Source organism: Procambarus clarkii, chromosome 76 (assembly GCF_040958095.1).
Source record: "Procambarus clarkii isolate CNS0578487 chromosome 76, FALCON_Pclarkii_2.0, whole genome shotgun sequence".
NCBI classification, from domain to species: Eukaryota; Metazoa; Arthropoda; class Malacostraca; order Decapoda; family Cambaridae; genus Procambarus; species Procambarus clarkii.
Window position 1 is genome coordinate 17,705,565 of NC_091225.1, and position 27,803 is coordinate 17,733,367.

The 27,803-nt window shown below is 49.0% G+C and overlaps 2 protein-coding genes across 2 annotated transcripts in view; one reads left to right on the forward strand and one right to left on the reverse strand.

The window, feature by feature from the left end:
- The window catches only part of LOC123750013 (uncharacterized), an 82,097-nt gene extending 68,607 nt beyond the window's left edge, over positions 1-13,490 (forward strand). Inside the window, exon 8 of the mRNA XM_069313845.1 lies at positions 12,951-13,490. Coding sequence (XP_069169946.1) covers positions 12,951-13,490 — 540 coding nt within the window. The remainder of the gene's footprint in view (positions 1-12,950) is intronic.
- Positions 13,491-14,214: 724 nt separating this feature from the next.
- LOC123771553 (peptidyl-prolyl cis-trans isomerase G-like) lies at positions 14,215-15,084 on the reverse strand. The gene has a single exon (XM_045764147.1). It carries the CDS (start codon positions 15,082-15,084, stop codon positions 14,215-14,217), a length of 870 nt encoding a protein of 289 aa, XP_045620103.1.
- Positions 15,085-27,803: the final 12,719 nt, after the last annotated feature.

Genomic DNA, 27,803 nt, shown 5'->3' on the forward strand with positions numbered 1-27,803 from the left:
CACCACCGCCCACGGGATGGTTGAGGGGGTCTACCACCGCCCACGGGATGGTTGAGGGGGTCCACCACCGCCCACGGGATGGTTGAGGGGGTCCACCACCGCCCACGGGATGGTTGAGGGGGTCCCACCACCGCCCACGGGATGGTTGAGGGGGTCCACCACCGCCCACGGGATGGTTGAGGGGGTCCACCACCGCCCACGGGATGGTTGAGGGGGTCTACCACCGCCCACGGGATGGTTGAGGGGGTCCTACCACCGCCCACGGGATGGTTGAGGGGGTCTACCACCGCCCACGGGATGGTTGAGGGGGTCCACCACCGCCCACGGGATGGTTGAGGGGGTCCACCACCGCCCACGGGATGGTTGAGGGGGTCTACCACCGCCCACGGGATGGTTGAGGGGGTCCACCACCGCCCACGGGATGGTTGAGGGGGTCCACCACCGCCCACGGGATGGTTGAGGGGGTCCACCACCGCCCACGGGATGGTTGGGGGGGTCTACCACCGCCCACGGGATGGTTGGGGGGGTCTACCACCGCCCACGGGATGGTTGGGGGGGGGGGTCCACCACCGCCCACGGGATGGTTGGGGGGGGGGGTCCACCACCGCCCACGGGATGGTTGGGGGGTCCACCACCGCCCACGGGATGGTTGGGGGGTCCACCACCGCCCACGGGATGGTTGGGGGGGGGGTCCACCACCGCCCACGGGATGGTTGGGGGGGGGGGGGGGGTCCACCACCGCCCACGGGATGGTTGGGGGGGGGGTCCACCACCGCCCACGGGATGGTTGGGGGGATGGGGTCCACCACCGCCCACGGGATGGTTGGGGGGTCTACACAACCCCTCCATCCAAACAAAATATGCCAATTACTGAAAACTACGATTGGTCACATTTTGCCCAAACCCTCCTGCTGTTTTCAAAATATCCCAAATATCCCAAATCTGACTCCACAGCCATATTTTGGAGCTAAATTCTAACTCTCTGCATATATTTGCAGTTTGAAATTACGGCTTTTTATACCGAAAATATGTCAATTACTTAAACGGGCGATTGGTCACATTTTGCCCAAACCCCTGTACAGTTTTCAAAATATCCCAAATATCCCAAATCAGACTCCAGAGCCATATTTTGGATTCAAATTCTGGCTCTCTGCATATATTTGGAGTTTGAAATTACGAATTTTTATACCGAAAATATGCCAATTACTGAAAACGGCCATTAGTCACAATTTGCCCAAATCCCTCTGCAATTTCCAAAACATCCCAAATACCCCAAATCCGACTCCAGAGCCATATTTTGGAGCCAAATTCTGGCTCTCTGCACACATATTTCCAGTTTGAAATTATGACTTTTCATACCGAAAATAAGCCAATTACTGAAAAAGGCGATTGGTCACATTTTGCCCAAACCCCCTGCAGTTTTCAAAATATTCCAATTGTCCCAAATCCTACTCCAGAGCCATATTTTGGAGCCAAATTCTGGCTCTCTACATATATTTGCAGTTTGAAATTACAGCCTTTTATACCGAAAATATGTTAATTACCTAAACGGACGATTGGTCACATTTTGCCCAAACCCCCGTACAGTTTTCAAAATATCCCAAATATCCCAAATCCGACTCCAGAGCCATATTTTGGAGCCAAATTCTGGCTCTATGCATATATTTGGAGTTTGAAATTACGGCTTTTTATACCGAAAATATGCCAATTACTTAGACGGGCGATTGGTCACATTTTGCCCAAACCCCCCCTGCAGTTTTCAAAACGTCCCAAATATCTCAAATCCAACTCCAGAGCCATATTTTGGAGCCAAATTCTGGCTCTCTGCACATATTTCCAGTTTGAAATTATGACTTTTTATACCGAAAATATGCCAATTACTGAAAACGGCGATTGGTCACATTTTGCCCAAACCCCCCTGCAGTTTTCAAAATATCCCAAATCTCCCAAATCCTAATTCAGAGCCATATTTTGGAGCCAAATTCTGACTCTCTGCACATATTTCCAGTTTGAAATTATGACTTTTTATACCGAAAATATGCCAATTACTGAAAACAACGATTGGTCACATTTTGCCCAAACCCCCCCTGCAGTTTTCAAAACATCTCAAATATCTCAAATCCAACTCCAGAGCCATATTTTGGAGCCAAATTCTGGCTCTCTGCACATATTTGAAGTTTGAAATTACGAATTTTTATACCGAAAATATGCCAATTACTGAAAACGGCGATTAGTCACAATTTGCCCAAATCCCTCTGCAATTTCCAAAATATCCCAAATACCCCAAATCCGACTCCAGAGCCATATTTTGGAGCCGAATTCTGGCTCTCTGCACATATTTCCACTTTGAAATTATGACTTTTTATACCGAAATATGCCAATTACTGAAAACGGCGATTGGTCACATTTTGTCCAAACCCTCCTGCAGTTTTCAAAATATCCCAATTGTCCCAAATCCGACTCCAGAGCCATATTTTGGAGCCAAATTCTGGCTCTATGCACATATTTCCAGTTTGAAATTATGACTTTTTATACCGAAAATATGCCAATTTACTGAAAACGGCGATTAGTCACAATTTGCCCAAATCCCTCTGCAATTTCCAAAATATCCCAAATACGACTCCAGAGTCATATTTTGGAGCCAAATTCTGGCTCTCTGCACATATTTCCAGTTTGAAATTATGACTTTTTATACCGAAAATAACCCAATTACTGAAAACAACGATTGGTCACATTTTGCCCAAACCCCCCCTGCAGTTTTCAAAACGTCCCAAATATCTCAAATCCAACTCCAGAGCCATATTTTGGAGCCAAATTCTGGCTCTCTGCACATATTTCCAGTTTGAAATTATGACTTTTTATACCGAAAATATGCCAATTACTGAAAACGGCGATTGGTCACATTTTGCCCAAACCCCCCTGCAGTTTTCAAAATATCCCAAATCTCCCAAATCCTAATTCAGAGCCATATTTTGGAGCCAAATTCTGACTCTGCACATATTTCCAGTTTGAAATTATGACTTTTTATACCGAAAATATGCCAATTACTGAAAACAACGATTGGTCACATTTTGCCCAAACCCCCCCTGCAGTTTTCAAAACATCTCAAATATCTCAAATCCAACTCCAGAGCCATATTTTGGAGCCAAATTCTGGCTCTCTGCACATATTTGAAGTTTGAAATTACGAATTTTTATACCGAAAATATGCCAATTACTGAAAACGGCGATTAGTCACAATTTGCCCAAATCCCTCTGCAATTTCCAAAATATCCCAAATACCCCAAATCCGACTCCAGAGCCATATTTTGGAGCCGAATTCTGGCTCTCTGCACATATTTCCACTTTGAAATTATGACTTTTTATACCGAAATATGCCAATTACTGAAAACGGCGATTGGTCACATTTTGTCCAAACCCTCCTGCAGTTTTCAAAATATCCCAATTGTCCCAAATCCGACTCCAGAGCCATATTTTGGAGCCAAATTCTGGCTCTATGCATATATTTGGAGTTTGAAATTACGGCTTTTTATACCGAAAATATGCCAATTACTTAGACGGGCTATTGGTCACATTTTGCCCAAACACTCCTGCAGTTTTCAAAATATCCGAAATATCTCAAATCCTACTCCAGAGCCATATTTTGGAGCCAAATTCTGACTCTCTGCACATATTTCCAGTTTGAAATTATGACTTTTTATACCGAAAATATGCCAATTACTGAAAACGGCGATTGGTCACATTTTGCCCAAACCCCACCTGCAGTTTTCAAAATATCCCAAATCTCCCAAATCCTAATTCAGAGCCATATTTTGGAGCCAAATTCTGACTCTCTGCACATATTTCCAGTTTGAAATTATGACTTTTTATACCGAAAATATGCCAATTACTGAAAACAACGATTGGTCACATTTTGCCCAAACCCCCCCTGCAGTTTTCAAAACATCCCAAATATCTCAAATCCAACTCCAGAGCCATATTTTGGAGCAAAATTCTGGCTCTCTGCACATATTTCCAATTTGAAATTATGACTTTTTATACCGAAAATATGCCAATTACTGAAAACTACGATTGGTCACATTTTGCCCAAACCCTCCTGCTGTTTTCAAAATATCCCAAATACCCCAAATCCGACTCCAGAGCCATATTTTGGAGCCAAATTCTAACTCTCTGCATATATTTGCAGTTTGAAATTACGGCTTTTTATACCGAAAATATGTCAATTACTTAAACGGGCGATAGGTCACATTTTGCCCAAACCCCCGTACAGTTTTCAAAATATCCCAAATATCCCAAATCTGACTCCACAGCCATTCTTTGGACTCAAATTCTGGCTCTCTGCATATATTTGAAGTTTGAAATTACGAATTTTTATACCGAAAATATGCCAATTACTGAAAACGGCGATTAGTCACAATTTGCCCAAATCCCTCTGCAATTTCCAAAATATCCCAAATACCCCAAATCCGACTCCAGAGCCATATTTTGGAGCCGAATTCTGGCTCTCTGCACATATTTCCACTTTGAAATTATGACTTTTTATACCGAAATATGCCAATTACTGAAAACTACGATTGGTCAAATTTTGCCCAAACCCTCCTGCTGTTTTCAAAATATCCCAAATATCCCAAATCTGACTCCAGAGCCATATTTTGGAGCCAAATTCATGGCTCTATGTATATATTTGGAGTTTAAAATTACGGCTTTTTATACCGAAAATATGTCAATTACTTAAACGGGCGATTGGTCACATTTTGCCCAAACCCCCGTACAGTTTTCAAAATATCCCAAATACCCCAAATCCGACTCCAGAGCCATATTTTGGAGCCAAATTCTGGCTCTCTGCATATATTTGCAGTTTGAAATTACGTTTTTTTATACCGAAAATATGCCAATTACTGAAAACGGCGATTGGTCACATTTTGCTCAAACTTCCCTGCAATTTTCAAAATATCCCAAATCCGACTCCAGAGCCATTTTTTGGAGCAAAATTCTGGCTCTCTGCACATATTTGCAGTTTGAAATTATGACTTTTAATACCAAAAATATGCCAATTACTGATAACGGCGATTGGTCACATTTTGCCCAAATCCCACTGCAGTTTTCAAAATATCCCAAATATCCCAAATCCGACTCCGGAGCCATATTTTGGAGCCAAATTCTGGCTCTCTGCATATATTTGCAGTTTGAAATTACGGCTTTTTATACCGAAAATATGCCAATTACTGAAAATGGCAATTGGTCACATTTTGCCCAAACCAAAAATGGGCAAAACCGAAACCCATTTCGCTCCATCAAGTGACCATGGGTTAAGCGAGTGTGGCCAATACGCAACCTCGCCAGAGCTGTTTCCCACCGCCGGTTACGGTGGAAGGAGGATGACCACGAGGAAACACAACATTTAAGAGTACGTAGTTTGTTACCAGTAACAGACAACCAAGAAGCCTGCCAACGGGTAAGGACCGAGGAATGGATAACCGGGTAAAAGTCGGAATACGGAATACCTTTATGAGAGATGGGACAAGAGCGGACAGCTTCCTTGGCGGCAGCATCTGCACGCTCATTTAAAGACACACCAATATGGCTGGGAACCCAACAAAACTCAACCGACTTAAATTTACTGTGAACAAGAAACAGCCAATGCTGGATCTCGACAACTACTGGATGAACCGGATTAAAGGACCCGAGAGCCATGAGGGCACTATGAGAGTCAACAACAACTACAAAGGAAGACTGACAATGAGAAAGCAGGAGACGAAGAGCATAGAGAATAGCATAAAGCTCCGCTGTAAAGATGCTAGTGTCCAGAGGTAAGCGACACATATAAGTGCGATCAGGAAAAACAACAGAGTAGCCAACACCGTCCGCAGACTTAGACCCATCGGTGAAGACAGAAACGGAGCAGGAGTGAGAAGAAAAGTGCTCAAGGAAAGGGCGTTTTAGAACCGTAGGAGGAGTAAAAGCTTTAGTGATACGGGTCAAGGATGTACAAAACCGCGGAAGAGGGACTCTCCACGGGGGCAAAGAAGGAACAACACGAGGAGAAACATTAGAAATACGAACGGAAAGAGAGTCCTGAAGGCGAGATAACCGGACAGAAAGAGGGAGGTGGTGAAGAGGAACAGGAACCGCAGGAGGGGTAAAAGTTAAAGCACGACAGAGGCGAGAGGAAGGATGCTGTAAAGACCGCGCAAGATAGCGAAGACAGTAGGGATCATGGCGGTCTTGGAGAGACAGGAAGCCAGTGTCAACATACAAGCTAAGGACGGGAGTCGAACGAAAGGCACCAGAACTGAGGCGCAACCCAGTATGGTGCAAAGCATCAAGACGGCGAAGAGTAGAAGGAGAAGCAGACGAGTAAGCAGGGCAACCATAATCGAGTTTGGACAGGACGAGAGAGGAATGTAAAGCAAGGAGAGTGCGCCTATCTGCCCCCCAAGAAGTATGGGACAAGACCCGAAGGAGGGTAAGGGCTTTAGAGCACTCAACACGGAGGTAAGAGATATGGGGAGACCAAGACAAACGAGTGTCAAGGAATAACCCCAAAAGCTTCGCGGAATCTTTGTACTCAAGGGGATGACCATAAAGTGACAAAGAGGGACGAAGAACGACCCGTTTCCGCGTAAAAGTCATGGCACAAGTCTTAGAAGTAGAGAACTTGAAGCCATGATCGGTGGCCCAAGACAACACGGCATCAATTGCAAGTTGAAGCCGGCGCTGAAGTAGAGGCGAATCATCACCCTGACAGCAAAGGGTAAGATCATCGACATAGAGAGCGGAGAAGACACCTGAAGGAAGAGAGGAAAGAAGACCATTGAGGGAAACCAGAAAAAGAGTAGTGCTCAGAACACTACCTTGGGGCACACCTTCGTATTGCTGAAAAGAGGCAGAGAGAGCGGTACCAAGGCGCACCCGAAAGGAACGACGAGAGAGGAAGCTGCAGAGAAAGAGAGGGAGATGACCAGCAGCAGATCAAAAGAATGAAGTTGAGATAGAATATGATACCGCCAAGTGGTGTCGTAAGCCATTTCCAGGTCAAAAAGAACGGCAACAACGGAGGTCTTCGCAGCAAAAGCAGTACGAATATAGACCTCCAAGTTCACCAGGACATCTGTCGTGCTGCAGCACTTGCGGAAACCAAATTGAGAAGGGGAGAGGAGGTGATGGTGTTCTAGGAACCACATCAGACGAACGTTAACCATACGTTCAAAGAGTTTGCAGACACAACTTGTGAGGGCAATAGGGCGAAAGTCCTTAGGGGAAGTACCCAGAGACTCTGGTTTGTGAACAGGGAGGACAACGGCATCGAGCCAGTCCTCAGGGACTGACGACGACTCCCAGATCCAATTATACAGACTCAGTAAATACTGAGACGTGCACGGAGGGAGATGGCGAAGCATCTCATAATGAATACCATCGGGGCCCGCCGCCGTAGAACCGCAGAGGGCCAGGGCAGAACGATGTTCAGAGAGAGAGAAGGGATCATTATAGGGAAGCTGAAGACGAGTGCAGAAATCTAAAGGACGAGACTCAAGGACAGGTTTACGAAGAAGGAAAGATTGGGGAAGATGAAGACCAGAGCTAACAGAAGAAAAGTGGGAACCCAGTACGGAAGCGACCTGCAACGGGTCTGCCACAAGAGTATCATGGAGGTGAAGGACCGGTGAAACATCGGAAACGAACTTACCCGCTATCTTGCGGATACGCTTCCAGATCTGGGGCAGAGGAGTTTCGGACGTAATTGTCGAGACATAAGATGCCCAACATTCACGTCTAGCCGTACGGATGGCCCTACGGGCCACCACACTCGCTTTCCGAAAGAAAAGAAAAGAATCGGTCGTCTGCCGACGGCGGTGCCTCTTCCAGGCTGCACGCTTACAGCGGACAGCCCGAGCACAGTCCGCATTCCACGAGGGAATGCACTTCCGTGGACCCCGAGAGGAAGAGCGAAGAATAGAGCGGAGGGCAGCGTTGAAGACAGTGTCATGAAAAAGGAGGAGAGAGCGAGAGAGAGGCAGAAGGGAGAGGTCAGAGAGAGTAGCACTGAGGGTAAATAGGGTCCAGTCCGCCATAGCAAACTGCCACCTACGGAAAGAGAGGGAAGGGTGAAAAGAGAAAAAGGAAATAAAGATGGGGAAATGATCACTTCCATGGAGGTCATCAAGATGCAGGCGATGAGTCACAATAACGTGGCTGAAGTATGTTGACCAGACCACACACTAGAAGGTGAAGGGACGACGACGTTTCAGTCTGTTCTGGACCATTCTCAAGTGCGATTGTGAAAAGGTCATCAAGAACCTGCCACGTGAAATCTAAGTAAAGAGAAGAAGAGCAGAGAGAAAGATCAAGACAAGAAAGGGTGCGAGTCCGAGAGTCCAAATGAGTGGGCTCACCAGAATTCAGAAGAGACAGGGAAGAAGAGAGGAGAAACGGCTCAAGAAGGCGACCCCGGGTATTCGTCAGAACGTCACCCCAAAGAGAATGACGACAATTGAAGTCACCCAGCAGGAGCACAGGCTCCGGCAAGGAGTCCAGGAGGTGTTTCAAATCAGGAAGAGAAAGCGGGACACTCGGGGGGAGATAAATGGAACAAACTGTGTACCATTTCCCCACAAAGATATGAGCAGCAGAACAATGGAGAGGCGAAGGAAAAAGTAAAGGAACAAAGGGAACATCAGCACGAATCAAGAAAGCAGAAGAATTAGAAGCCCCAGCAACGGCTGGGAGGGGGGGGGGGGGGAGAGAAAGGAATAGCCACGAAAACGACCAGGACGAGCACCAAGCATCGGCTCCTGGAGACAGACACAAAGGGGCGAAAACCGTGAAATCAGAAGTTGGAGTTCGAGGAAATTGGCGTAATAACCTCGAACATTCCACTGAAGAAGAGACATTGACGAGAAGAGAAAGGACAAAAACAGAGAACAAGGAAGAAACAAAGGCGAAAGAGCAACAGAGCACGTTAAAGAATATCAGGGTCGGGATCAGGGTCAGCAAAGTCAGGGTTAGGGGGCATGGGTAAACTGAGCAAAGACGGAGGGAAGGAGGCGGAAGAACAGACCAGAGGTGGGCGGGCGGGGTCCGGAGGAGGAAGAGGAGGAGACAACGGAGGGGAGCAGTCAAGGACAGCAGCAGGAAGAGGGGAGGTAGAAAGAGGGGAGCGCACCTCAGCAAGGGCAGCAACCGAGAGGGAAGCGGGGGCTAAAGAAACCTCCATAGCAGGAACAGGGGGCGCAACCACCGAAATGGGAGGGGAAGGAGCGAGAGAGGCAGAAGTAGGGGCCGAGGAAGAAAGCGAAACCTTCTTACCCGCCGGGGAGGAGGAAGGAGAGGAGCCAAGCTTACGCTTCTGACTTAAAGAGACAGGTGTCCCAGCAACCACGTACCGGGCAACGGATTCTAGCATCTCAACAGGAGAGAGCACACATGACGGCCGTTTGGAGAGCGATGGACATCAGCCTGCACCGACAGGTGGCGGGAAGAGCCAAGAGATGAAGGAAGAGGATGGGAAGGAGGATCGGAGGGAGATGAGGAAGAAGACACAGGAGACACGACAGACCGGGTAGAAAGAAGGGGAATCCCAGACAGAGGACCAGGAGGGGGTCCCTTCGGGACAGAACTCAAAGGAATGGAGGAGGGGGCAGTGGGCGTATCAGGGTCCAAGGCCCGGAAACGGTTGTGAGTCTAAGGAGGGAGGGAAGGACGAGGAGAGGAAGAGCGCAACACGCGAGCATAAGAGATGTTAGCATAAGGCGGGAGCCGGCGAACCTGGCATCTCGCCTCAGGAGAAGATAAACGCTCCCGGTGCTTCAAGTTGAGGACGGCCGCCTCAAGTTTGTAATGGATACAGGCACGGGAGAAGGTAGGATGGGCCTCACCGCAGTTGAGGCAGCGAGCTTGGGGAGAAGTGCACTCCAACTTAAGAGTGACCTTCACCCCCACACAAAGGACAGAGAGAGACAGTCCCCGAGCAGTGGAGGGCACCATGCCCAAACCTCCAGCACTTGTTACACAGCCGAGGAGAAGGAATATACTCCTGGACAGAGCACCTAGCACCAGCAAGAATGACAGAGGATGGAAGGGTCCTACCATCAAAGGTTATCTTAACAACACGAAGGGGTTGACGGCGACGACCACGAGGGGGACGAGTAAACGAGTCAACCTGGAGGACAGAATGGCCTTGGGCATCAAGGATATGCCGAATATCATCGTGGCAATCCTGCAGATTCCGAACACCGGTTGCAACATAGGGCGGGAGGAGAATAGTGCCAACACTGGCATTCATCTGAACATTCTTGGAGACCTGAACAGGGATCTCGCCAAGGCAAGACAAGGCTGCCAAGCGGGAAGCCGCATCCTGAGAAGGAGCAGCAACGACACGTGTACCGAGACGAGTGGGGTTGAATGTAACAGACGCATCCACGGAATCAACAAGATGCCGATGGAGGGAGAAATCGTCAGGAGGCGCAGAATCAAGAGGGAGGAGATCAAAGTATTTGGCCCATGAAGTGGGACCAAACCAGGCCTGATACGCGGCAGTATGGGAAGGAATCGAGCGAGTGCGGCCGGGGCGCGAACGGCATTGAGAACCCCAAGAGAGAGAGGGGCTAAAAGGCGCAGTAGTCACAACGAGAGACTTAGCTGCACCAGGGGACGAAGTGGTCACCACTGGGGGCTGGAGGCTTAACCCAACCACAGAGGAGGGAGGGGAGCTGGGGGAAGAAGTCAGGATGGTCAAAGGAGGAGCAAGGTCGGGGCCCAACGCAGAGGGAGCTACAGAGCCTGGTCTTCCAATACAGGCCGACTCGGGGGCTTGGTCGCCCACCCCACGAGCCTGAGAGGGTACAACGGAAACATTTATCGACATAGAGATGAAGAGAAAGAAATTCATCCACGAATGTGGCCCCATACCCACCATGGAGCCACAATTAGAGGCAGGACACCCAACAGGAAGCTATCGCCGATCATGCCGGGGCCCCCTAGGGGTGTGTCGTGAGTATACGCCCCACAAACGCCACCTTAAGTACCGTCAGTCCGTCGAGATCGGGTTCAGTGACGAAAGGGGGATTGACAATAAAAGGTTCCCCTCGCTCGAGACGTCGGGTACTACAGTTCTACGGGTGCAAGAGTATGCCTCCTCAAGCACCCAGGCGTCAAAATAGAAGTCCAAAGAAAGATCCAAAACAAGCAAACGATCGGCAGGAAACAACAAGCAGATAGGAGAAGAGGGGGAGAAAAACGAAACAGAAGGAAAAGGAAAAGGTGCTCAGCACAATTGGAGAGGACGGCAGCAGGAGCACAAGGCTAGAAAAGGACAGAGGACTGCCCCAAGGAGCATCACACTCCGGCAGCCGCCCACTAAGCCCCCTCACGGCAGCAACGAGCTGAGCGGAGAGGGGGGACATTTTGCCCAAACCCCCCTGCAGTTTTCAAAATATCCCAAATATCCCAAATCCGACTCCAGAGCCATATTTTGGATCCAAATTATGGCTCTAAGCATATATTTGCAGTTTGAAATTAAGGCTTTTTATACCGAAAATATGCCAATTACTGAAAACGGCGATTGGTCACATTTTGCCCAAACCCTCCTACAGTTTTCAAAATATCCCAAATATTCCAAATCCAACTCCAGAGCCATATTTTGGAGCCAAATTATGGATCTCTGCACATATTTGCAGTTTGAAATTATGACTTTTTATACCGAAAATATGTCAATTACTGAAAACGGCGATTGGTCACATTTTGCCCAAACCCCCCTGCAGTTTTCAAAATATCCCAAGTATTTCTAATCCGACTCCGGAGCCATATTTTGGAGCCAAATTATGGCTCTCTGCACATATTTGCAGTTTGAAATTACGACTTTTTATACCGAAAATATGCCAATTACTGAAAACGGCGATTGGTCACGTTCTGCCCAAACCCTCCTGCAGTTTTCAAAATATCCCAATTGTCCCAAATCCGACTCCAGAGCCATATATTGGAGCCAAATTCTGGCTCTATGCATATATTTGGAGTTTGAAATTACGACTTTTTATACCGATATTATGCCAATTACTGAAAACGGTGATTGGTCACATTTTGCCCAAATCCTCCTGCAGTTTTCAAAATATCCGAAATATCCCAAATCCGATTCCAGAGCCATATTTTGGAGCCAAATTCTGGCTCTCAGCATTGATTTGCAGTTTGAAATTACGACTTTTTATACCGAAAATATGCCAATTACCGACAATAGCGATTGTCACAGTTTGCCCAAATCCTCCTGCAGTTTTCAAAATATCCCAAATATCCGAAATCCAACTCCAGAGCCATATTTTGGAGCCAAATTCTGGCTCTCTGCATATATTTTCAGTTTGAAATTACTTTTTTATACCGAAAATATGCCAATTACTGAAAACGGTGATTGGTCACATTTTGCCCAAACCCTCCTGCAGTTTTCAAAATATGCCAAATATCCCAAATCCAACTTCACAGCCATATTTTAGAGTCAAATTCTGGCTCTTAGCACATATTTGCAGTTTGAAATTATGACTTTTTATACCGAAAATATGCCAATTACTGAAAACGGCGATGGGTCACATTTTGCCCAAACCCCCCCCCCCCCTGCAGTTTTCAAAATATCCCAAATATCCCAAATCTGACTCCAGAGCCATATTTTGGAGCCAAATTCTGGCTCTCTGCATATATTTGCAGTTTGAAATTACTACTTTTTCTACCGAAAATATGCCTATTACTGAAGACGGCGATTGGTCACATTTTACCCAAATCCCCCTGCAGTTTTCAAAATATCTCCAATCCGACTCCTCCACCCAATCACGACCCTCTACACTACCCCTCCACCCTAACACACCCTCCACCACCCTTGTAGTCACGTAATACAATAATTTATCACCCTGACCCCCACATGCCCGATGTATGATGACAAGTGCATTATTGGTCCTATAATGTCTATATCAGCGACCGGACGGCTTCACAGGATATTATAGGCATGACCGTCAGTTATATGCACAGCTGCACGGCACAGTTGCACGACACAGTTGCAAGACACAGCTGCACGACACAGCTGCACGGCACAGCTGTACGACACAGTTGCACGACACAGCTGCACGACACAGCTGCACGACACAGTTGCACGACACAGCTGTACGACACAGCTGCACGACACAGCTGCACGGCACAGCTGCACGGCACAGCTGCACGACACAGCTGCACGGCACAGCTGTACGACACAGCTGCACGACACAGCTGCACGACACAGCTGCACGGCACAGCTGTACGACACAGCTGCACGACACAGCTGCACGGCACAGCTGCACGGCACAGCTGCACGACACAGCTGCACGACACAGTTGCACGACACAGTTGCACGACACAGCTGCACGGCACAGCTGCACGGCACAGCTGCACGACACAGCTGCACGACACAGCTGCACGACACAGCTGCACGACACAGCTGTTAATGGAATTAACATGGGAGCATTTGTCGATTATTGTTAAAACAAGAGAATTAACACCAGTTATGATGCCGCTGTAAAAGCAACACTTGTTTAACACTTGCGGCAGCTGTCCGTTCCTCCAGCCAAAGGTTAACAAAGGTTACAGCTGCCAATTACCGCGTTAAGGGAGTAACGCAGCTGTTGTGGTGGGCATTATGCTGTCAAGGTGCCGCCTCACCCCCCCCCCTACCCACCGACAATAACTTACCCAACCATTTCCCTTCGTCCCTACCCCAATACTCCTCCCTTACCCCGTCCCCCCCTACCCCAATACTCCTCCCTTACCCCGTCCCCCCTACCCCAACACGACTGCATACGTTAGGACGCGGAAATGGCTGACAAGGAGAGGTAGTGGAAGTAGACGAGGAAAGAGGGATTGAAGGGAGGTTGAAGGGGGAGTTGAAGGGGGTAGTTATTGTTGGGAGAGGGATTGGGGTGGGTGGGGGAGATGTCTAGGGCTAATTTTCTATTATTTTCAGGGCGGGTTTTAAGCCTCTGACCGCTTGACTGTGTGTCAGTAATGACAAAAAGATACATAGTTGGTGGTGATTGGTTGACGGATTGGTGGTGTGGTGGGGGGGGTGTAATTAGTGGGGGGGGGGGGGGTTGTAAGTGGTGTGGGGGGGGGGGAGGGGGGAGAGAGTAAAGGCTATGCATCAATTAACCATTACAAAAGAATGGGTGACAGTGCGGGTGTCCCATTTATTACCCCCCCCCCCCCCCCCTTACACACATCCATGTATCCGCCTGTTGTCGTCTGGGGCATGTGTCTTGTCCCTGTGTCGTGTCCCTGTGTCGTGTCCCTGTGTCTTGTCCCTGTGTCTTGGTCCTGTGTCTTGGTCCTGTGTCTTGTTCCTGTGTCTTGTTTCTGTGTCTTGGTCCTGTGTCTTGTTCCTGTGTCTTGGTCCTGTGTCTTGTTCCTGTGTCTTGTCCCTGTGTCTTGTCCCTGTGTCTTGTCCCTGTGTCTTGTTCCTGTGTCTTGTCCCTGTGTCTTGTTCCTGTGTCTTGTTCCTGTGTCTTGTTCCTGTGTCTTGTCCCTGTGTCTTGTCCCTGTTTCTTGTCCCTGTGTCTTGTCCCTGTGTCTTGTTCCTGTGTCTTGTTCCTGTGTCTTGTTCCTGTGTCTTGTTCCTGTGTCTTGTTCCTGTGTCTTGTTCCTGTGTCGTGTCCCTGTGTCGTGTCCCTGTGTCTTGTCCCTGTGTCTTGTCCCTGTGTCTTGTCCCTGTGTCTTGTCCCTGTGTCTTGTTCCTGTGTCTTGTTCCTGTGTCTTGTTCCTGTGTCTTGTTCCTGTGTCGTGTCCCTGTGTCGTGTCCCTGTGTCGTGTCCCTGTGTCGTGTCCCTGTGTCTTGTCCCTGTGTCTTGTCCCTGTGTCTTGTCCCTGTGTCTTGTCCCTGTGTCTTGTTCCTGTGTCTTGTTCCTGTGTCTTGTTCCTGTGTCTTGTTCCTGTGTCGTGTCCCTGTGTCGTGTCCCTGTGTCGTGTCCCTGTGTCGTGTCCCTGTGTCGTGTCCCTGTGTCGTGTCCCTGTGTCGTGTCCCTGTGTCGTGTCCCTGTGTCGTGTCCCTGTGTCGTGTCCCTGTGTCTTCCTTAGCTGTGTCCATCCATAGACAAGTTCTAATTGACATTAAACATCTATTTTTGTTACAAGTTTAAGCCCCCCCCCCCCCCCGTCACCTGCCCCCCCCTGACCCCCGCCCCCCACTGCCACTGTTGCCCAAACGCTTCCCACCTCTTGTTCCTTATATTGTCTTAATTGTTTGATACGGTTATTTTCATTGCATCTATTTTGCATTTATTGCATTAGAAAATGTTAATCATTGAATAATACAAGTCTTCAACATATGTACAAGTCATATGTGGTTAGGTCAGCACTCCGGGCTCGCCATAGCCAGTGCTGCTTGGAAAGTTGTATCATTATTTACATCATTTTTTAAAGAGCGTTTCGCGTAAGTTTGGTGGTACTCAACCTGATTGGTGGAGACACACCTCACAATTGGCCAATCACCAACTCTGGTTAGATCAGTGGGGTCACTAACAGCTGGGCCAATCAGCGCGGCGGACTAATTCATTAACGTCACCTACTGACTCGGCCAATCACTGAAGCGGTTTAGATCAGTGGGGTCACTTAATGGATCTACCAATCAGTGAAGCGGATTCGATTGGTGCCGTCACAAAGTGGCTTAACCAATCAAAGAAGTGTTTGTTATTAGCAGCGTTGCTAATAATCTTTGCCAATCAACAAGGAGATTAGATTAGGGCGCCTGACAGCTGGGTGGACAGCGCTTCGGATTCGTAGTCCTGAGGTACCGGGTTCGATTCCCGGTGGAGGCGGAGACAAATAGACAAAATGTTTCTTTCACCCTGATGCCCCTGTTACATAGCAGTAAATAGGTACCTGGGAGTTAGTCAGCTGTCACGGGCTGCTTCCTAGGGGTGGAGGCCTGGTCGAGGACCGGGCCGCGGGGACACTAAGCCCCCGAAATCATTTCAAGATAAGCAAGATAACCTCACTAACAATCCTGGCCAATCAACAAGTGTATGGACAGAGCTTACAATCCTGTTACTATGACTTTTACCATGACCTGGATTCATTAATGACAAGTACTTAGAAACCTCTACATCATTTCTCAATCTTTGGCGGCATTGTTTACATATATATTAAACAAGTAATGAGCTCCGAAGCACCAGGAGACTGTTTACAACAACAACAATTAACTAAAAAGTTTACAATACTCGTAAACTATTTTTATAAATGTAAAGCCGCTAAAGATTGAGAAAAGATGCAGAAGTTCATACGTAAATACTTGATGAATCTTGGCTCAGAAGTGAGAAGTTATCTGCTTCTCTGCTTTCTGTGTAAAGAGGAGAACGAAGAGGATAGAAATTGTATATTTTACGGGACATCTAAACGATAGAACACAGGTGGAAGTTGAAAACAAATGAGAAAGAAGTGTCAGGGAGTAAACAAATGAGAAAGTAGTGTCAGGGAGTAAACAAATGAGAAAGTAGTGTCAGGGAGTAAACAAATGAGAAAGTAGTGTCAGGGAGTAAACAAATGAGAAAGTAGTGTCAGGGAGTAAACAAATGAGAAAGTAGTGTCAGGGAGTAAACAAATGAGAAAGAAGTGTCAGGGAGTAATGGTATGTGGCGAGGCTGTTGAGCAGGTGGAATGATCCTGAACCACAGGTGGTGGAAGCTGTTTGCATTTCCAGACGTCCGAGTACAAGCTGGTGGTAGAGATATGCCGGGTATAAGGGCCATGAGGCGGGGCTCAAGAGCTTGATCTCGTTCACAGTAGATGTAATCGTTCAAGCTCTCACACACACACTGGGGACCTGGTAGCCTGGTGGATAGCGCGCAGGACTCGTAATTCTGTGGCGTGGGTTCGATTCCCGCACCAGGCAGAAACAAAGGGGCAAAGTTTCTTTCTCCCTGAATGCCACTGTTATCTAGCAGTAAATAGGTACCTGGGAGTTGGGCTGCTTCCTGGGGTGTGTGTGTGGATGTGGTGTGGAGAGAGGAAAAAAAAAGTAGTTAGTAAACAGTTGATTGACAGTTGAGAGGCGGGACCAAAGAGACAAAGCTCAACCCCCGCAAGCACAATTGAGTACACACACACACACACACACACACACACACACACACACACACACACACACACACACTGAAGTCGTCCCTCAAAGCGTAATCGAAGAAAAACACTCGCCAGTTTCTGACTTGCAAATTTTTGCTTTTCAGTTTTGAACCTGTAAGATCCAGCCCGTGTTGAGCGAGAACCGCTTTTTTCCCCCAAAAAGTCTCCTCTTCTCAAAGCTCTCACCCAGAAAACACTTATACACGAAAAGGTACGTCTCACCTACCTGTGCGCTCTCTCATCTACCTACGCGCTCTCTCATCTACCTGTGCGCTCTCTCATCTACCTGTGCGCTCTCACATGTACCTACGCGCTCTCTCATCTACCTGTGCGCTCTCTCATCTACCTGTGCGCTCTCACATGTACCTACGCGCTCTCTCATCTACCTGTGCGCTCTCTCATCTACCTGTGCGCTCTCACATGTACCTACGCGCTCTCTCATCTAGCTACGCGCTCTCTCATCTACCTGTGCGCTCTCTCATCTACCTACACCCTCTCACATCTATCTACCTATTCCTTCCCTCTTCCGTCTAACCCCACCATCCCACCTTTCCTTTCTGTACAAAATTCATACCTAAACACACGAACAAATCCATAAGGGCCGTGATGAGGGTTCGAACCCGAGTGGTCTCAGACGCGCTCCAGTCGACTGTACGACGACATGGTCAAAAGAATTGCAACCTGAAATGCTACTGAACCCAAGAGGGTCCTGAGGTATCCCATGAAGGGTAATTCTTGTCTCTAGTCCCTTTTTACGTCTATTTTCACACACCTTTCGTCTCTCTATCCATTCCTCCCTCCCAGCCGGGCCTTGCTACTATCCCATCCACTATCCACTTGTTCTATTCCATCCACAATTGTCGTTTCTATAACCATCTAATTTCCATATCTTGAGGTTATCTTGAGATGATTTCGGGGCTTTAGTGTCCCCGTAGCCCGGTCCTCGACCAGGCCTCCACCCCCAGGAAGCAGCCCGTGACAGCTGACTAACACCCAGGTAACTATTTTACTGCTAGGTAACAGGGGCATCAGGGTGAAAGAAACTCTGTCCATTGTTTCTTGCCGGCGCCCGGGATCGAACCCGGGACCACAGGACCATTCCTCTTTTTTTTTCATTATACCACCCTATTCCATTTAACTATAATTCTCTGCCATTGTTAACTATTGACCTCATTCGTCCCTTCCACCTCCGTATTTCCTTTCCATTCTTAACTACTTTATCACTCCCTTCCTTCTCACCCATCCCTGATCTCTCTATCCCTTCATCCCTCTATCCATCCATTCCCCTCCCTTACCTTTCTCAACCATTGGCCTCCCCTTCCACTATCCCTTCCCAACCTCCCCACCCCACCCTACCCATTCCTTCCCTTTATCCCTTTATCCCTCTCCCCTATCCTTCCCCCTCCCTCCCCTCCCTTCTGTCTTTACGACATTTCGCTCCTGAACCAAATTATGACCTCAAATGGCCCGGAACGAGGCTATTACCCTCGGCTGTTCACACCGCTGCCGTCCCCTTGTTACAAGCAGCGTCCAAGGGGGATCTATCACCCCCTCTCCCCCACTTCTGACCGCTGCCGCCCCCCCTTTTCCCCTAGTTACAAGGGGATCCATCACCCCCCCCCCTCTCTCTCTCTCTCTCTCTCTCTCTAAGACAGCTATACTCAGCTAGCTAAAATAGGTACCCAGGAGCTAGTGACCTGTTGTGGGTGGCATTCTGGGGGTATGTCAGTGGTTGGCATAAGGGGAGAGTCGTCATAGAGGTCCCAGAAAGTCTTCACACTACAATTAAACCATCCATAAGGTGACTAAGGCGACGTGTGGTCAACCTCGTCTCGTCAATTCCTGTTGTGCCATGTCACAGGGGACACCAAACTGACGGTTTGTCCTCGATAATCTCATTTGTAGCTGCAATTTCCCCTGCCTGGTTCTTCCTCTAGCGTATATAGATCTATAGTCACTCCAGCCACTGGGGTAGCACTAATCGTCCTCTTCGCTAAATGTATCTATTTGCGCTACATATAGCTATTGTCGACGCTACTATGCGATGCGATGCAGGGAGCCGGTCGGCCGAGCGGATAGCACACTGGACTTGTGATCCTGTGGTCCTGGGTTCGATCCCAGGCGCCGGCGAGAAACAATGGGCAGAGTTTCTTTCACCCTATGCCCCTGTTACCTAGCAGTAAAATAGGTACCTGGGTGTTAGTCAGCTGTCACGGGCTGCTTCCTGGGGGTGGAGGCCTGGTCGAGGACCGGGCCGCGGGGACACTAAAAAGCCCCAAAATCATCTCAAGATAACCTCAAGATAACCTACTATCACTGCTACTGCTGCTATCACTGCTACTGCTGCTACTATCACTGCTCCTGCCGCTACTTTCTCATGCTGCTGCTCCTGCCCGTAGCGACATACGCGGCTACTGCAGAAAACTTCCACGTCTCTTAATTCGATTTACTTGGTTAATTTTAGGGAAGAAATTGTAATTTTGTGGCAGTAGGGCTTGGGGGGGGAGGGGAGGGAAGAGACAAGGGGAGAGACTGAGGGGTGTAGAGTATAGGAAAAGGGGTTGAGGGGAAAAGTTGAAACAATGGGGGGAGAGAGAGAGAGAGAGAGAGAGAGAGAGAGAGAGAGAGAGAGAGAGAGAGAGAGAGAGAGAGAGAGAGAGAGAGAGAGAGAGAGAGAGAGAGAGAGAGAGAGAGAGACAGAGAGAGACAGACAGACAGAGAGACAGAGAGAATAATAACCACGTGAAGCACGGAACAACTACCCCCAAGCGAGAGGACACACAACACAGCTACTCTTGGCTACACATTTCTTCTCGATGGATGAAGTTTGGAGAGACAAACGACAAGGGAAAAATGAAATGATATATAAAGCATCAGAGAGTGTGTGGGAGATGACCCCTGGGAGATGATGAGGCTGGGAACTGACTGGCTTTCTCTTACAAAGACCCTCGAACCACCACCAGTTAATTAACATTCAGCATTCCAGAGCGGTTTATACCTCTCTGGCGCTGTGGCTGTGTTCCCAACACACTAATACTAACACAATCTCCTCCCACAGCACAATATGCTAGCAACACCTTAAATCAGAAAATAATGACGAATATGTAGCGTATTCAAGGTGAAATCTCACTATCTTTCTGTACCGTTAGCGTATCAAGGCTACATACCTGGTAAGGAGACGGTAGTGGAGATGTTTCCGGGGTGACTGGTCTGGGGCCTAGTCAATCCTCCTGGAGGCGAGACTGCTATCCCCCAAGTCATGGACACATTTCCAGTTGCCTGAAACACATATTATATTCTTTAATTTATAAAAGCAATTCGTTCTGATCCTGAGAGAGTAGTTTTGCTAACAGAGTTATTAATAATCTCCTACACACCACCTGTAGCCCCCACACACCACCTGCCATCCCCACACACCACCTGTTACCCATACACACCACCTGCCACCCCCACACACACACCACCTACCACCCCCACACACACCACCTGACACCCCCACACACCATCTACCACCCCCACACACCACCTGCCACCCCCACACACACCACCTGCCACCCCCACACACCACCTGCCACCCCCACACACCACCTGTCTCCCCCCACACCACCTGGGAGACAGGAGGTGGCTACAGGCGCCCTTCTCACGTAGTCAAAACTGATGGCTTGAACACCATCCTGAACATCTATCCTCATCCCAAAGTGACAGCATCTGTCAATCTTCTTTCCCGTCTCACGGCACCCACCCACGCCACCCACCCTACGCCCACGGCACCCACTCCAAGCCCATGTAACCAACCCACCACCACACAAACGCCTGAAACCTTGAAACATGTTTTGTTTTGCTCCGTTTTCTTTCTCTCTCCCCCTCTGAAGATGTATGTTTTGAAAGGTTGTGTGAGGGGGGGTGACTCCCATATATATGTGAGGCTCCTTGGACGCCTTCCTCCCCCTTGTTGAGTCAACAGGACTTCCCCTCTTCCTCTTTACTACCTCCTCCTCCTTTCCCCTCTCCCCCCTTCTTTTCTCAGCACCCTCCTCTTCCCTTTCCGGGTCTGTTCCTCTGTTTTCCCCCGTTCTCTATTTCCTTAACTATCTTGGTTATTTTGCATTCTTTCTGCTCTCTCTCTCTCTCTCTCTCTCTCTCTCTCTCTCTCTCTCTCTCTCTCTCTCTCTCTCTCTCTCTCTCACGCTTGCCACGCTCATCACCATATTTAAATAGACCATTTCACTCCCTACTATCCCCTCTCTTTACCATTATTCGCTCATTCTCTTCACCTCTCCATTCTATCCTTCCCTCCACCTCCGTAGGGACTGGTTCGTCTGCCTTCCTTGCTCGCCTCCATAGACTTGAGTCATTACTTCCCTCCCTTTCCTTAACAATTGGATTACCGCCTTGGTGGCACTCCTCGCTGGCCCTCCGTCTCGGTGGCACGATGGCACTCCGCCACGGAGGCTTCGAGAACACACTAAAGTACCACACAGTGCATTTGAGTACCTGGTCATTGGGTACTCCGGGTAATTAACGTGAGTCGGGTGTGTAAGCAAGAATGCTATCACTTAAGTGTGCTGTGCACGTGTCTATACGTGTTGTGAACGTGTGTGTACGTGTTGCGAACGTGTATGCACGTGTTGTGAACGTGTATGTACGTGTTGTGAACGTGTATGTACGTGTTGTGAACGTGTCTGATCAGAGCCCTTGACGGTGTGGTCGTGTGGGATAATCTCTGCTCGATAAGTTGTTGTTGTAGAGTTTTGGGAGAATTAAGTCCAGAGTATTACCCCTCAAGTGCAAGATCAGTGTGACTCTAAACCCCTCAAGTAGCAGCTATTGTACATTAAAATTCATTGGGTATCACATGGTATGTGTCATTTAGGGTACCTGGGCACTGTGGGTACCTGGGCACTGTGGGTACCTGGTTTTAAAACTTAAAACAAGTTAAAACTTTGGGTTTTAACTTAAAGTGATCTTAATTCTTTACCCTGAATAGGAAAGAATATTGTCAACTTGAAATCAGTTATTTCTCATCCTACTGAAACTTCCATGCCTGTACCGTTGTAACTTCGACTTCCTGTACCATGCTGTACCACTGTAACGTACCTCTGTACCGTAGGATCGCACCCCAGACCCATCAACTACCCTTTACCCACCCCTCTCCCCCCCTCAGTTAATAACCCCCAGTACAGGAAGCACCAATTTGGAAGACAGATCCCATCTAACTACCCCCCACTACCAGTCCTTAATGCTTGTACTATCTATTACTGCGGCGGTACGCAAGCAGGCCATTAGCCTCATGATAAACTTGCGAGACACAGACATTATACACACAGACAGCTGAGGTTCGGACTTGCGCTGTCCGCGCGAGTATCTTCTAAATCTCTTCTCCCTTGCGTTCTCTCCGCGATGTTACTCATGCGCCTCTGCGCAATTGAGGACTCGTCAAAATGGATATTCACCTGGGGCCAGATTCACGAAGGAGTTACGCAAGTACTTACGAATGTGTACATCTTTTCTCAATCTTTGGCGGCTTTTTTACATTTATTAAACAGTTTACAAGCATGAAAGTAAGTAATTATCAAAAGAAGACACCAAACTGGGAACGCTATGTAGCACCATCAAATGCGCAAAATAAACAGAGGGCGCTAAATATCACCAACGATGCCAATACGAGAACAAAAACGCATAAGGCGAACGATATCAAAAGTATCCGAGTCACCAAGAATTCTATTGAGGGACAGGTGACCGCGAGGGGCGGTCGGAAAGCAAGACACACGCTCGTCCTGGAAGTCAGGACATTCAAGAAGGACATGCACGACCGTAAGAGGGACAATGCAACTAGGACAATAAGGAGCAGGGCGGCGCTCCATCAAGTGACCATGGGTTAAGCGAGTATGGCCAATACGCAACCTCGCCAGAGCTGTTTCCCACCGCCGGTTACGGTGGAAGGAGGACGGCCACGAGGAAACACAACATTTAAGAGTACGTAGTTTGTTACCAGTAACAGACAACCAAGAAGCCTGCCAACGGGTAAGGACGGAGGAATGGATAACCGGGTAAAAGTCGGAATACGGAATACCTTTACGAGAGATGGGACAAGAGCGGACAGCTTCCTTGGCGGCAGCATCCGCATGCTCATTTAAAGACACACCAATATGGCTGGGAACCCAACAAAACTCAACCGACTTATATTTACTGTGAACAAGAAACAGCCAATGCTGGATCTCGACAACTACTGGATGAACCGGATTAAAGGACCCGAGAGCCATGAGGGCACTACAAGAGTCAACAACAACTACAAAGGAAAACTGACAACGAGAAAGCAGGAGACAAAGAGCATAGAGAATAGCATAAAGCTCTGCTGTAAAAGATGCTAGTCTCCGGAGGTAAGCGACACATATAAGTGCGATCAGGAAAAACAACAGAGTAGCCAACACCGTTCGCAGACTTCGACCCATCGGTGAAGACAAAAACGGAGCGGGAGTGAGAAGAAAAGTGCTCAAGGAAAAGGCGTTTTAGAACCGTAGGAGGGGTGAAAGCTTTAGTGATACGGGTCAAGGATGTACAAAACCGCGGAAGAGGGACTCTCCACGGGGGGCAAAGAAGGAACAACACGAGGAGAAACATTAGAAATACGAACGGAAAGAGAGTCCTGTAGGCGAGATAACCGGACAGAAAGAGGGAGGTGGTGAAGAGGAACAGGAACTGCAGGAGGGGTAAAAGTTAAAGCACGACAGAGGCGAGAGGAAGGATGTTGTAAGGACCGCGCAAGATAGCGAAGACAGTAGCGATCACGGCGGTCTTGGAGAGACAGGAAGCCAGTGTCAACATACAAGCTAAGGACGGGAGTCGAACGAAAGGCACCAGAACTGAGGCGCAACCCAGTACGGTGCAAAGCATCAAGACGGCGAAGAGTAGAAGAAGCAGACGAGTAAGCAGGGCAACCATAATCGAGCTTAGACAGGACGAGAGAGGAATGTAAAGCAAGGAGAGTGCGCCTATCTGCCCCCCAAGAAGTATGGGACAAGACCCGAAGGAGGGTAAGGGCTTTAGAGCACTCAACATGGAGGTAAGAGATATGGGGAGACCAAGACAAACGAGTGTCAAGGAATAACCCCAAAAGCTTCGCGGAATCTTTGTACTCAAGGGGATGACCAAAAAGTGACAAAGAGGGACGAAGAACGACCCGTTTCCGCGTAAAAGTCATGGCACAAGTCTTAGAAGTAGAGAACTTCAAGCCATGATCGGTGGCCCAAGACGACACGGCATCAATTGCAAGTTGAAGCCAGCGCTGAAGGAGAGGCGAATCATCACCCTGACAGCAAAGGGTAAGATCATCGACATAGAGAGCGGAGAAGACACCTGAAGGAAGAGAGGAAAGAAGACCATTGAGGGCAACCAGAAAAAGAGTAGTTCTCAGAACACTACCCTGGGGCACACCTTCGTATTGCTGAAAAGAGGCAGAGTGAGCGGTACCAAGGCGCACCCGAAAGGAACGACCAGAGAGGAAGCTGCGGAGAAAGAGAGGGAGACGACCACTAAGGCCAAAAGAATGAAGTTGAGATAGAATATGATATCGCCAAGTGGTGTTGTAAGCCTTTTCCAGGTCAAAAAGAACGGCAACAACGGAGGTCTTTGCAGCAAAAGCAGTACGAATATAGACCTCCAAGTTCACCAGGACATCTGTCGTGTTGCGGCACTTGCGGAAACCAAATTGAGAAGGGGAGAGGAGTTGATGGTGTTCCAGGAACCACATCAGACGAACGTTAACCATACGTTCAAAGAGTTTGTAGACACAACTTGTGAGGGCAATAGGACGAAAGTCCTTAGGGGAAGTACCAAGAGACCCCGGTTTGCGAACAGAGAGGACAACGGCATCGAGCCAGCCCTCAGGGACTGATGACGACTCCCAGATCCGATTATACAGACTCAGTAAATACTGAGACGTGCACGGCGGGAGATGGCGAAGCATCTCATAATGAATACCATCGGAGCCCGCCGCCGTAGAACCGCAGAGGGCCAGGGCAGAACGAAGTTCAGAGAGAGAGAAGGGATCATTATAGGGAAGCTGAAGACGAGTGCAGAAATCTAAAGGACGAGACTCAAGGACAGGTTTACGAAGAAGGAAAGATTGGGGAAGATGAAGACCAGAGCTAACAGAAGAAAAGTGGGAACCCAGTACGGAAGTGACCTGCAACGGGTCCGCCACAAGAGTATCATGGAGGTGAAGGACCGGTGAAACATCGGGAACGAACTTACCCGCTATCTTGCGGATACGCTTCCAGATCTGGGCCAGAGGAGTTTTGGATGTAATTGTTGAGACATAAGATGCCCAACATTCACGTCTAGCCATACGGATGGCCCTACGGGCCACCGCACTCGCTTTCCGAAAGAAAAGAAAAGAATCGGTCGTCTGCCTACGGCGGTGCCTCTTCCAGGCTGCACGCTTACTGCGGACAGCCCGAGCAGAGTCCGCATTCCACCAGGGAACGCACTTCTGTGGACCCCGAGAGGAAGAGCGAGGAATAGAGCGGAGGGCAGCGTTGAAGACAGTGTCATGAAAAAGGAGGAGAGCGTGAGAGAGAGGCAGAAGGGAGAGGTCAGAGAGAGCAGCACTGAGAGTAAATAGGGTCCAGTCCGCCTTAGTAAACTGCCACCTAGGGAAAGAGAGGGAAGGGCGAAAAGAGAAAAAGGAAACAAGGATGGGGAAATGATCACTTCCATGGAGGTCATCAAGAACCTGCCACGTGAAATCTAACTAAAGAGAAGAAGACCAGAGAGAAAGATCAAGACAAGAAAGGGTGCAAGTCCGAGAGTTCAAATGAGTGGGCTCACCAGAATTCAGAAGAGACAGGGAAGAAGAGAGGAGAAACGGCTCAAGAAGGCGACCCCGGGTATTCGTCAGAACGTCACCCCAAAGAGAATGACGACAAATGAAGTCACCCAGCAAGAGCACAGGCTCCGGCAAGGAGTCCAAGAGGTGTTTCAGATCAGGAAGAGAAAGCGGGACACTCGGGGGGAGATAAATGGAACAAACTGTGTACCATTTCCCCACAAAGATATGAGCAGCAGAACAATGGAGAGGCGAAGGAAAAAGTAAAGGAACAAAGGGAACATCAGCACGAATCAAGAGAGCAGAAGAATTAGAAGCCCCAGCAACGGCTGGGGGAGGGGGGGGGGGGGAGAGAAAGGAATAGCCACGAAACCGACCAGGACGAGCACCAAGCATTGGCTCCTGGAGACTGACACAAAGGGGCGAAAACCGCGAAATCAGAAGTTGGAGTTCGAGGAAATTGGCGTAATAACCTCGAACGTTCCATTGAAGAATGGACAACGACGAGAAGAGAAAGGACAAAAACAGAGAACAAGGAAGAAACAAAGGCGAAAGAGCAACAGAGTACGTTAAAGAATATCAGGGTCAGCAAAGTCAGGGTTAGGGGGCATGGGTAAACTGAGCAAAGACGGAGGGAAGGAAACGGGAGAACAGATCAGAGGTGGGCGGGCGGGGTCCGGAGGAGGAGACAACGGAGAGGAGCAGTCAAGGACAGCAGCAGGAAGAGGGGGTGTAGAAAGAGGGGAGCGCACCTCAGCAAGGGCAGCAACCGAGAAGGAAGCGGGGGGGGGGGGGGTAGAAAGAGGGGAGCGCACCTCAGCAAGGGCAGCAACCGAGAGGGAAGCGGGGGCTAAAGAAACCTCCATAGCAGGAACAGGGGGCGCAACCACCGAAATGGGAGGGGAAGGAGCGAGAGAGGCAGAAGTAGGGGCCGAGGAAGAAAGCGAAACCTTCTTACCCGCCGGGGAGGAGGAAGGAGAGGAGCCAGGCTTACGCTTCTGACTTAAAGAGACAGGTGTCCCAGCAACCACGTACTGGGCAACGGATTCTAGCGTCTCAACAGGAGAAGCTGAACGAGAGCACACATGACGGCCGTTTGGAGAGCGATGGACATCAGCCTGCACCGACAGGCGGTGGGGAGAGTCAAGAGACGGAGGGGAAGGATGGGAAGGAGGAACGGAGGGAGACGAGGAAGAAGACACAGGAGACAAGACAGGCCGGGTAGAAAGAAGGGGAACCCCAGACAGAGGACCAGGAGGTGGATCCTTCGGGAGAGAACCCAAAGGAACAGAGGAGGGGGCAGTGGGCGTATCAGGGTCCAAGGCCCGGAAACGGTTGTGAGTCTGAGGAAGGCGGGAAGGACGAGGAGAGGAAGAGCGCAACACGCGAGCATAAGAGATATTAGCATAAAGCGGGAGCTGGCGAACATGGCGTCTCGCCTCAGGAAAAGATAAACGCTCCCGGTGCTTCAGGTTGAGGAAGGCTGCCTCAAGCTTGTAATGGACACACGCACGGGAGAAGGTAGGATGGGCCTCACCGCAGTTGAAGCAACGAGCCTGGGAAGAAGTGCACTTCGACTTAGAGTGACCTTCGCCACCACACAAAGGACAGAGAGAGACAGTCCCGGAGCAGTGGAGGACACCATGCCCAAACCTCCAGCACTTGTTGCAGAGCCGAGGAGAAGGAATGTACTCCTGGACAGAGCACCTGGCACCAGCAAGAATGACAGAGGGTGGAAGGGTCCTACCATCAAAGGTAATCTTCACAACCCGGAGGGGTTGACGGCGACTACCACGAGGGGGACGAGTAAACGTGTCCACCTGGAGAATAGAATGGCCCTGGGCAGCAAGGATATGTCG